The 12,323-nt window shown below is 35.7% G+C and overlaps 1 protein-coding gene across 4 annotated transcripts in view; it reads left to right on the top strand.

Annotated features, from left to right (window-relative positions):
* Nucleotides 1-12,323, top strand: part of TENM1 (teneurin transmembrane protein 1) — a 784,948-nt gene that overhangs the window by 299,172 nt on the left and 473,453 nt on the right. For all 4 annotated transcript variants that reach the window (XM_031945150.1, XM_031945147.1, XM_031945148.1 and 1 more), the window contains one exon: nt 7,355-7,615. In XM_031945150.1, the coding sequence (XP_031801010.1) occupies nt 7,355-7,615 (261 nt within the window). The remainder of the gene's footprint in view (nt 1-7,354; nt 7,616-12,323) is intronic.

Below are 12,323 nucleotides of genomic sequence, written 5' to 3'. Positions count from 1 at the left end.
CAACCCTTAACCTCAGGGCTCCCCCACAGCTACTAAACCCTCATCAGTGATGGCTCCCTTTCTGCCATTTCTTCATAAATCTGGAGTTTAGTCAGAATACTCTCGAGATATAAAACAATCACTGGCAGGAAACAGAGGAATCTCTTTCCTCCTTCAGCAAGGCCGCTGTTACCTCTGTGAGAATGAATACAGAAAAGAGGGAGTCTGGGCTACTGCTTATAGTTACCCACACATTCTTTCTTTCCCAGGGAGAACAAATGATAGAACTCATTTCTACTTGTGAAATCTTTTGTTGCCAAGGATGAATAAAGACAGACTTTCAACCTTCTCACAATGTTACCTTCAGAAAGTATGTAGTCCTTCTAAATCTCAGATGTCATTTGCCAGATTTTTCTTCAAAATAAAATTAATGAAGAATAATATCACCCACATTCAAATCAGTTTAACAAGTATTTATCCACTTCTCCCTATTTGATTACCACTTGGAAATGAAGATAAAAAGAAAAAAGAATGTATCTTCCTTCAAAGAATTTCCAGTATACAAGTTCTTGTATGTTTTACATATTTTACATGCAGACCCATCTTCAAAATTCATACTTTGTACTAATTCAGATCCATATACCCTTTCCCTCATTCTTAATCTTAATGAGGTTTGGCTCTATTATTACTGTGTATAGACATACATGTTCAGCAGGAGTTTGTGGCTATTTGTGAAAACTGATGCCTGACCAACATCATGGCAACTTAAACAACAAGCCAGCTTACCGACAAGGAGATGGGGCTCTTCTTCTATCATTGGTTAAAAAAAAAAAAAAAAAAAAAAACTCAACTCAAACATTTATTAAGCGCCTATTATATAAACTTTGTTTTGGGTATGGGGGTACCAAGACTGAAATGCAAAAATACTTTATAGGCTCAAGGAATTTATATCCTACTTCAGTATTTAAAAACCCAGTTCCATAGGTTACTTAACATTTTCCAGGTACATTTTCCTCAGGAACCTTCACTATTTAGATTTCAATATAGCTCTTTGAACATCGATGTCCTAACAAAGTGTTTGTATTGTTTTGTGGCCACAGCTTTTGGATAAAACTAGACATAATAGAGGTGACCATCATCATTTCTTTTTTTTTTTCCCTGAGGCAATTCAGGTTAAGTGACTTGCCCAGGACCACACAGCTAGGGAGCGTTAAGTCTCTGAGATCAAATTTGAACTCAGGTCCTCCTGAATTCAGGGCTGGTGCTCTATCTACCGTACTATCTAGCTGCTTCAATCATTATAGTTTCATAATACATATAAAGTTGTTTAGTTAATAGGATCATAAAAATGTGATGGTTTATATGGATTTCTGTGTATGGATATATGTTTGAGGCTAAAAAGACAAATACTTGAGACACTGAAAGGAAAATCCTTTTATAATAATTTGTAGACTACCAAGTCTTATATATTTAGAAAGAGAAAGTGAATCATTTCAACTGAGAATTTGTTATTGTGGACATTTTTTCTTGCTTTATCTCTTTAAAAATATGTAGTTCTACTTGCATTGTTATGCCTTTGTTGTGAATTGATGGTTTTATTATTTGCATTAGGAGCAGATTATAATGCTGATAGAAAATGATTTGCCTGTCAAATATGCCTGGCATATACAAATATTAAACTACTGTCAGTGGTCTCTGGAAAATCATGGAAAGTGAATCTTTATATATGTTCCAGTTTCCAAAAAAAGGTAATAGATCCTGCTTACTATAGGCCAGTGAACTTGATTATAGTTCCTGGCAAGAAACTAAATCATATTATTAAAGAAATGACTTCCAAACATATAGAAAAGGAAACAGTTAATGCCAGACTGGCCTTTTTTGACAGTTATTTGACAGTATTACTAGATTAGAGGAATTCTATGAGTACAATTTACCTAGATTTTAAAAAAATTGGTACACTTTCAGATGCTTTTCTTGTAGAAGAGGTGATGAGAAGGTATTTAGGCCAGATTCAGCAAGTAGTCATTGAAGGTTCAATACACTTTTAAAAGTAGGAGTCTTGGCGGAATGGCCCCGAGTTCTATATTTGGTCACATTCTATTTGATGTTTTTATCAGGGGCAGCTAGATAGAGTGTGGCCCTGAAGTCAGGAAGACCTGAGTTCAAATCCTACCTCAGACATTTAATACTTCCTAGCTGTATTACCCTGGGGAATATATATATATATATATATATATATATATATATATATCAGTGAATTAGATGGAGACAGAGAAGTGCAACAAAAGAGTATTAGATTTAGAGTGAAGAAAATCTGGGTGCTAACTCTACCTTCGACATTTAATAACTGTGTGTCCATGTCCACTTAACCTCTGATTTCTCTTTTGTAAAATGGACCTCATAATATTTGTAGCAGATTTACCACAGGATTGCTGTGAGAGAATCAATATAGTCAATATAAAGTGCTTTATAAACAAAATATTCGTTTTTATCTGATTTTCAGATGACATAAAGCTTAGAAGGCTGATCAACATGTCATTTGTTATGGGATCTAAAAATGTCTTGGCAATCTAGAACTTTGGTCCCAACCAAATAATATGAATTTTAACAGACATATGTGTATCCCTATATTGCATGGATTCAAAGAATCATCTTCCCAAGTACAAGGTGGAAGAGGTATGGTTAGACAGTACTCCATTTAAAAAAGTAATCTGAGATTTTTAGTAACCTGCAAGTTTATTGAGTAACAAGCTTATTAAGATGAAAACCAAAAAAAATTTGTAACCTTAGTAGGTATTGAGTGTTATAGTCTCTAGAACTATGGAAGTGGGGTCAAACCATATCAGAAGCATTGTAATACTGAAGTGCTATAGGTTGGATGAACCCATTCAATAATGTAGATCCAAAACTATCTAGTTGAGAAAGCTCAGAAAGTTGTCTTGATCAGTTCAGTGTCAGCCTAAAATGCAGTCTTAAACTAAGTGCCCCAGAAATCTGTGATTGGGCCTATGCTGGCTAAAAGCATAGAGCACCTCATTATGCAATTTGCTAATGGCATAAAGTTGGAAAGAACAGCTAACACAGGATAATATAGTCAAGATCCAAACAGATTTCATTCTGCTTCAGAATTTCTGCCTGTGACAGCAAAATAAAATTAGATGAAATTTAATGAAGATGAGTGTAAAAGCATGTTTGGATCCAAATAGTTGACTTCATAAGCAACTTGCCTGAAAAAGATCTAAGGACTTTTTACAAACTGCCAAACAGACACTAATAACCGGTGGGATATGGTAGCCTCCTCTCCATACACACCCCCAATATAGGTTTTGACAACATTAAGAGACATAACTTCTAGGACTGAGGAGGTGATGGAACCGTTGTATCTTGCAATAAGTTGAGTCTGATAGTCTTATATTGGAGGAGGTGGGGGTGAGGATGGAAGGGGGGAAAAGAATAAAGTAAAAAAAAAGAGAGAGAGAGAATAAAAAACAACCTACAAGGAAGCAAAGAAAAGGACAGTCATCAGTCTGATTTCTTCTATTATTATATATGCTTTCTTGAAATGGAAGTTGATTGTTATATATTTTGAATCCTTCCTGATGTTCTGCTAGGCACATGACAATGTTCTGTTCCAATTTGGGGTGTTTATTTTCTTTTTTGTCTTTTTTCTATTCTGCTTTTTTTCTTATTTTATATTTAGTGCAATACATACATACATGCATACATATGAGTCATATACATATGGGATTGGTGCCTCGTGAAGGAGTGGCTCTGTGCTTAATCTTTAGCACTAGTTTCTTATGCCTTAATATGGATTATTTTGGTGGTATGGGTAAGAATAAATAGCTATTGAGGGACCTTTAGATTGAAATTCTGTGATTCTGGAAAACAGGCTGGCGATAAAGGGCCTCAAAATTCTGCCTTATGAGGCTCAGTTGAAAGAACAAGACACCCTTAGTCTAAAGGAAACATAAAACGAGGGAACTGGATAGCTGTTTTTAAGCATTTGAAATACTGTTATGATTTCTTCTGTTTCTCAGAGCAATAATAATAATAGGTTGAAAATGAAAGGGTCACTTTAACCTTGATATTAGGGTAAAATCTCTCAAAAGAACATGTCCTGACTTAGAATGGATTGGCTTGGGACAAGCTGGTTTCTCTCTCACAGGAAGCTTTTGGCACAAGCTGGATGATTAATTCATCCAGGGATATTACAGAGAGGATTCTTATTCAGGGATGGGTTAGACTGAATGGCTTGCTAACTTCCTTCAAGCTCTGAAACTTTTAAATAGTGTATTGGATCTTTATCTTAGTTTAATGGTGGCTAAAACTACAGGTGAACTTTCTATTTTCCAGTGTATGCAGCTTTTCTTTTGAAGCATTGAAATCTGGGGAAGAGAGAGAAAATCTGCTGACTCATGTCTGACAACTCTTTTTCTTTTATCTGGTCTAATGTCATTATTTCTTTTTAAAATTTAGAGTGACAAACTAACAGGTTTCTCAATTTTATTACTCACCATTTTTTTTCAAGTCAACTCTTCTTTGTGACTCATATTCAAGCTTCTGTATAGTGACATATCATGTGTTGATAATGTCAGTGAAAATAAATATGAATCTGTGCTTTTCCAAGTGACTCTTTTGATTAACGTCCTTAATCAATGAAAATAAATCGGAGTGCTCATCAGTGACTCATTTCACATGCTTTCTCAATCCAATGAGTCTTCAGAATAAAGTGAGATCTTGAAAGTGGCAGAGTCTATGTCAATGGTGCCCTCAGCTCAGAGTCCTGCCTCCTTCTCCCATCCTCAGCTTCTGGTAGCTTCAGAGGAAAAAGTTACCAGGGGAATTGAGAAAGTTAAGAATCCAGGCATGTACAAACTTTGGTTCTTATATCTTCAGGTTGACAACCTTGGCATGTTGCTGTGGCAACATCCCCATATTTAGATGAAATATGATAAAAGTGTGAAATGAAGAAGCATATATAATATCTCATAGCAGTCTTCTGAATCTTTAATATTTGGACTGAATAAATTGGCCTCATGTTCATTTCTCTGGGGCAAGAAAAGTTAAGTTTTTATATTAGGTTGAGGGAGTATAAGATAGCAGATGGGTATGGCTTGGAGTCAGGAAAATAGATTTGAAACCTACCCCAGACTGTATTAAGCTATGTGGCCTGGGCAAATTGCTTACTCTCTCTTTATCCATTTGTAAAATGGGAGCCACAATAGCACCTGTTTCATAGATTTGCTGCGAAGATCTGGTGAGATATTGTATGCAAAGCACTTAGCGATGTTTAAATATTCTCTACATAGATTTATTCTTGTTATTTTCTATAAGAATTAAAAAACTTTAAAAATTTTTTTAAAAGATTAAAAAACTTGTGGAGAACTAAAAAATGACTTCTAAGAAGACTCTTGATGAAAATTACAAAGTAGTTTATTATATAATACTCTGCAATTCTGAGAACTACAAATATTTCATCAAACACTCTGGTGGGCATATAGATGATCTCCCATTCATATCTGTTTCAGTAATTAAAGACATGTATGTGGAGAAAGCTATTTAACTTTGGACATTTCTGGTATGCAGTCTGAGAACAAGAACCTGCTGCTGGTTTTCTGTTTGTATTTTTTTTTTTTTACTGTGAGCTCAAGATTGGATACAATCACTTAAACACTTTCTAATAAAATGATATAGCTTGCCTTTGTTGTCGTTCTGGGAAAATCTCATATATCATACTTCGGCCTTTGATTACCTTATCTGACTATTACAAAGGTATTTCAGATGTTCTGTCTGGACATGTGGTCACTTTTCATCAGCTTGTTACTTACTTTTAAAACATTTTCCTTCAATTCTGACACATTGCCATAATTGAATACAAAATTCCGGTTTGCAAGACGGGGAGTCTTATCTGTCTCTGATCCACCAGTAGGTCTTTGTTTGAGGGCTAGCAAAGGGCAAAACTTGGGAGAATAAATACATAATGTAATGGAAAGAATACTGCATGTCGAAATCACGAGACATGAGTTCCAGGCTTGGTTTTTCCATAATTAGATGTTGCCAATGTGGACAAATTCTTTCTCTTCTTTGTGTTTCCATATCTATAAAATGATGTTTCAAGTAAATGATTTGGGATAGATCTTAGAGCTTTGAATAGGGAAAGGGGAAGGACCCAAAACCTGTCCTACTGAAGAATAACAGAGAGCCCTTCAAGTTTTCAGATGTGAATGAGGACTTAAGATCTTAAAAAAAAACAGCAGTGGAAAATAGGCATGCTACGTATTCTGAATTTAAGCTTTAGATTAAACTCTTGAAGAAGATCTGCATTTAAAAAAGTCATTTCACTTAGTGACATGGTATATTACCCCCATCTCCCTAGAGCTTTCAAAGTTATGTTTGCCTAACTTTTTACATCAGGCTAAGTGGGAATGATGGTAATATTGTGAATGGGGCAGAGGCAGCATGACATCATGGACAGGTGTCGGCTTTGAAGCCAGGAAGATGTGTTTGAATGCTTCATAGCTATGTGATCCTGGGCAAGTGACTTAGCCTCACTTTCACAGTAGATAGGGCACTGGGCTTGGAATCAGGAAGACATACCTTCATGTGTTCAAGGGCTTGGACATTAGCTTGTGTGACCCTGGGCAAGTCACTGAACCCTGTTTACACCAGTTTCCCTTCATCTGTAAAATAAGCTGGAGAAGCACATGGCTTGTTACTCTAGTATCTTTGCCAAGAAAACACCAAATGAGGTAACAGAGAGTCAGACACGACTGAATTACAAAAGAAACTAATCTTTAAAATAGGGGATTTTTTTCAGTAAAAGTAAACAAAAACACAGAAAATTTTCTCTTAATGCATTTGAAATGGTTTCAGCCCATTAGGATTGTATTGCTCAACTTAGCAATGTGTACATATATATATATATATATATATATATATATATATATATATATATATAACATTTTTAACAATCTTTTTAAACACTCTTTAAGCATTTCTTGTACTTGTCCCCCAAAAGAAAGACTCTTTAAAGGACAGCACTGTGCTTTTGCAGTGCTATCTCATTGTGTATTTCATTGCATCTGCACCACCATTTCTCAGTACAGTAAGTAAAGCTATTTTCAGGATACTTTTTTTTTTGTAGAACCTACTAAGAATCATGAGGACCTTAAATGTAAATGACAGGCACAAAATAAGTAACCACATTCTAGGGACAGTAGTCAAACTTCTAATTTTTCAAAAGCACAATTGCTGACAGTGGGGAAGTATTTTCATGAGGGTATGGAAAAGTGAAAATAGAAAGGAGACTTTTTGTGCCGTTATCTCATCTACTGACACTTTCTCTTAATGCCTTGGTTTTTCTTTGTTTTAGAGATGGAATTCTGTGAGACTCCCCACATTTTATGCTCGGGCTACCAGACGGACATGCACGGTGTATCTCAGCATGGCTACCAGTTAGAGATGGGCTCCGATGTGGATACTGAGACAGAAGGCGGCACTTCTCCTGATCATGCCTTGAGGATGTGGATGAGGGGAATGAAGTCCGAACACAGCTCTTGCTTATCAAGCCGGGCCAACTCTGCATTGTCCTTGACTGACACAGACCATGAAAGGAAGTCTGATGGAGAGGCTGGTAAGCAGACCCGTTGTATAATTCTTAAAAACCAGACAAAATGCTATGGTAGCCTGTCTTGGTTTTATTTATTCTAGCTACCTATAAATATGTAAAATGATTCCTTGTATGGGACATAGTGTCTTTGCTACCATGTCCCTTTGTTCTCTTTTGCATCGGGTATGGTCCTACCCTACCATTCCCTGTTAGGATGCTCTGTCATTTTTCTTACATAACTCTTAGCATTCCCCTTTCATCATCACCTATCTGTAAGGTACAATATTTAGACCAAACTATCTAAAAGTCTTTTATCTTTGGTGATTAATAATGAAAAATCCAAAGTAATTTTTCTAGTATGTTCTTTCCATATTTTGTGTTTTTGCTCATATCACCCTGTTGAACACATGTAGACTGATATAAATTAACTGGCTTAGAATGAACTGATTTTTTACAAAATAGTAATCGATAGGAAAATGTCATTTACTTGCTAGAGGATGGCTACAGATATTAATCTCACTAAATCATAATTAATTTTCTACTCTAAGATGTCATCATTCATCTATTGAATGTCTTACTTTTTATTTCTAGTACTCTGTTACCTCAAAATAGAAATTCTTTTTTTTTTTTTAATTTTTGCTGAGGCAGTTAGGGTTAAGTGACTTGCCCAGGGGAAATTCCTTCATAGGAAAGATGGTAACATTTCAAATTCTGTCTCTTGCCATCGACTATTGTCTTTGTCATTTGGGTGCCTGTCAACATGTATACAGATCCCAAAGTACAAGTCACCTCTTAGAATCTTAGTGACCAAGTAGCTATCTATTGCCGAGAGGAAATGGGGTTCCATAATCATCTTTTCCCTCTTGCTTTTCTACTTAGGCCTCCACTACCTCAAATCCCCATATGTTATTGAGGACAAAAGTCACAAAACCCTGTTTCCCTCTTGATGAGTATCCAAACTGTAGATGGAGCTGCTTCAGAATGTCTCTGAAAAGTCTTTAGACATCAAGTCCTAAATTTGCTTGCTTCCATTTACCCATCTGGGGATAGGATAGGGAAGGTTTTAAGTGGCAATAAATATGTTGGAGAAAGGAGAGAAAATCAGTGGATGAATATTGATGGTAAAAAGTTAGGCCTTTGTTGTAACAAGAAGCTTGGGATCAAACAGTATGAATATTTCCTCAAGACTGAAGTCCATTCTTACCCTATTGAATTCTTAGTCCAGTTAATTTTTTGTCCAGACTATCTGCCCACAATACATGTATTGATAAAGCTGATGAATAGACTGTCTATACAACTGCTTGTTCTTAGAAGAAAAGTAGTCTCCTACAACTTGAGATTTCCTATTTGAACAGATAAGCCAAGTACTTTGACCAATTATCTTTCTCATTTAGAAGCCTCTGCAGTGTTTCGATACCTTGATACAATTATCAAAATGTCATCCACAAGCAAATATCTAAAGGACCACTCTTCATGTGAAATCCTTCAATTTAGTTGCTAAATATTCTCCATGGTACCGACATACAACTTTGGCAAGCATATATCCTTGTGATATTGACTCACTTGATATAAATATAGAATAGCTAAAAAAGAGTTCTCTGTTGTTACATCTTTGATGGAATCTTGTATAGTTTTGCCATACAACTGAAGGACATTTTACTGGAAGAGAACCATTAAGGTGGCACTTAGCTATTCCAAGTAAATTGTTTTATTGCAAACTATAAGCAAAGCAGGATCTTGTATTCTCAGCACTGTTTAGTCAATTTTGTGAAAATAGGAATAAACTCAACTATAGAATAGTATTTGTGGAAGCCTGAACCCTTCCTCTGCCTGCATTGAGGGTGCCCTCATTATATGTGTAGATTTTTCTCATAACACTATGCAAGGAAAGTTAAGCCTGGGGGAGGAGAATCATTGGTAAATTCTCAACAGCCATTTTGGCTGAGTAAGAAATTGTGTTAATTTTTTCCAGGGTTTGATATACTTCCATCTCCCTAATACCTTAGGAGTCGATGCATCAGCACCTTCAAAGTTGTATAGTCTCTGGCACAGATTCCAATGTATAATTCATGCTGGCTAGCTGTATTTAGTCTCATCCAGCTGCTCTCCCTATTTTTATTTTCTTCAGTGTAATACAGTACATCAGGGATGGTAATGTTACAATCTGATTTTGGTGGTTCCATTGTAAATGATGGAGAAAAGATTCCCTGAAATTTTGACAGATGCATCTGTTTGTTGTCCTGCTTGAGCCCCAAATGCTCAAACATGATGATGATATTTAGGTAATCATGTCTCATCAAACTTTCTATAAATTTGCTTTTTGTTCCACTGTTTCTCATTGTTGTATGAGGCAATACTGTAGGTAACTTTTCACCATTTTCCTCCATAAAATTTTTGCAAACAAGTTTCTGTTCTAAGTTAGTGTTTCCCTTACGTGACATTCTCTCTGCTTGGCAAGAAAATCAACCATTGCCAGACTGGCAGCTATTTGTAGGCTCTCTTGGTCTCCTAATGTGAGGCAATTGATTTATATGAGTCAAACTTAAGAAATGATAACAGTCTGTGTCAATATCCCTTAGAATTTACTTCCCATTTTAAAAATGTGATTGAGCAGAACAAGTTAGAGTAGCTCCAGTTGTAAAGCCAATTTTTTCATTTTTAATTTCCTAACTCCATATTCATTTTCTTTTTAAGCTAACAGTTCATTGGGCTGACTATTCCAGACAAGTAATTTAGAAATGACTCCCACATCAGTAGCTAGTTTCTTGTCTGTTAGAATATAATCAATTTCATCTTTAATGACATGTGGTGCTCGCTGTGTCCACCATACATTTTTAAAATGCTCATTGTGAGCACTGTGATTTGAGATAACTAATTGTCTCATGAAAAGATAAATCTTTGTGCCTTGGGATGCAAAATTTAAAAAAAAACTCCATTGGCTCATTTATTTGTTTCTTGAAAGAGAATCTGTGAGTCACTCCTCCATTTATCTCCATCTTCTTTTTGTCTTCTGTATTCAGTTGTAGTGACAATGTCAATGGAAGTATGATTTCACTTGGTCCAGTCATTATGTCAGCTTGTTAGCAATCAAACAAAAAATCTTATTTTTAAAATATCAAGACAAGTTAATATTTATTGATGGTTTAAGATCTTTTTGATTCTTAGTACCTTTTGTTCCACTCAAGTACATTTACTATAGAAACAAAAAGAGACTTTGTAGAGCTGAGAACTAAATAGAATTTTTCTTTTTTTTCCTGTATTAACCTGAACAAAGAATTCGTCATCTCTTGACCAGCCCCCTGATGATGAGCTTCTTGGCTAGGTTAACCTATGGAGAGTAGCTAGAGCTTGCCGCCAAGATAGTCCACAAAGCTTTTCCAGCAAGAGAGAATTTGCTAGATTTTGTGCTTTGCTGACATAGCCTTCAAGAATCCTTGCTACAGTGAGATGTCATAGAAGCATTTGTCCATAGAGTTCCCATGGAACACTGCATGAAATAGTTTTAAGAATGACTGCATGATGGAGTGCAAGAGTTCACATGCTACAAGACATTTTATTCAGAGTCCAAGTGTTGACACTCACATGCTGGTTGTGACGTGAATTTCACTGGGATTTTGAGCAGATCATTTAAGTTCAGAAAAGTCTTTTTCCTGAATTTAGGTAGATCTTAGAATTTCAGGCTTGGGCATTCAACTTCATATTTCTGTAACTTTGGTTGGAAAGATCTATTTCTTCTATTTAATTAACTAGGCAGACCTTTCAAAACACACACAGTATCTATATTCTCTCCTCAGATGTATTTGCTTGTTCTATATTCCGGGGCATTATTAAAATAATTGACTTTCAATATCAGTACTCCCCAAGTTAGAGTGTCAAAAAACATAGGGGTTAGAAGGAACCATGGATTTCTAGTCCTCCTTGGGAGTACTTTTTATTCTCAAAATTGAAGATTTTGTCAATGCATTCTTTCTGATTCATGATTTTCAGCAAACTCTTTTGAAAGAAACTCTTAAAGATTTTAGTTTTTTTTTAATGAATTTTATTTTCAAATGAAAATCCAAATTCTCTCCCTCCAACCTTCCCACTCCCAACTGCTTTACTACATTGAGAAAGCAAGAAAAACAAAGGCCCTGTTACAAACATGAATATTCAAGCAACATAAATTCCTATACTGTCCATGTCCATAAACATATGTGTCTACTATACTTGACTTAGGTTATAGCATAGACCTGGGTTTAAGGACTTACAGGAAATTGTTACTCAAAGCTAGTACAGGCATAAGATTTATTATTATATGACATAACAAGCAAAGAAGTATATACACATACTGTATGACAAGCTAACAGATGGTGGTTTGGTCCCTTAGATGCAAATTCATCCTGCTCAGGGAATGGGTAATAATGTGGTAGTAAAGATCTCACTGGGAGTATACACTTAAAGTGGAATCTGAGCAAGGAAGTATTGTATCTTAAAAATGAACTTAAAAAAATTAAAAAAAGAACTTGGTAGATATTAGGTATTTGATACCTGAGTAGGGAGGGGGCATTGCAAATCAGACTCAGATGTGGTAGGGATATCCTATGGGTCACATATCAGTAGCAGATTAGGATGGGGAGACTTTTCCTTTTTGGAACTAAAAATTTGGCGAGGGTTCAAGTTCGTAATCATAGATCCAAGGAATGGGCACAGCTCTGATCTACAACATTTGGCCAGAATTCTTAACACATCAGGA

The sequence above is a fragment of the Sarcophilus harrisii genome, chromosome X (assembly GCF_902635505.1).
Source record: "Sarcophilus harrisii chromosome X, mSarHar1.11, whole genome shotgun sequence".
Classification (NCBI taxonomy): Eukaryota; Metazoa; Chordata; class Mammalia; order Dasyuromorphia; family Dasyuridae; genus Sarcophilus; species Sarcophilus harrisii.
The sequence above is the reverse complement of the archived record's forward strand: the minus strand, read 5'-3'. Positions and strand labels throughout refer to the sequence as shown.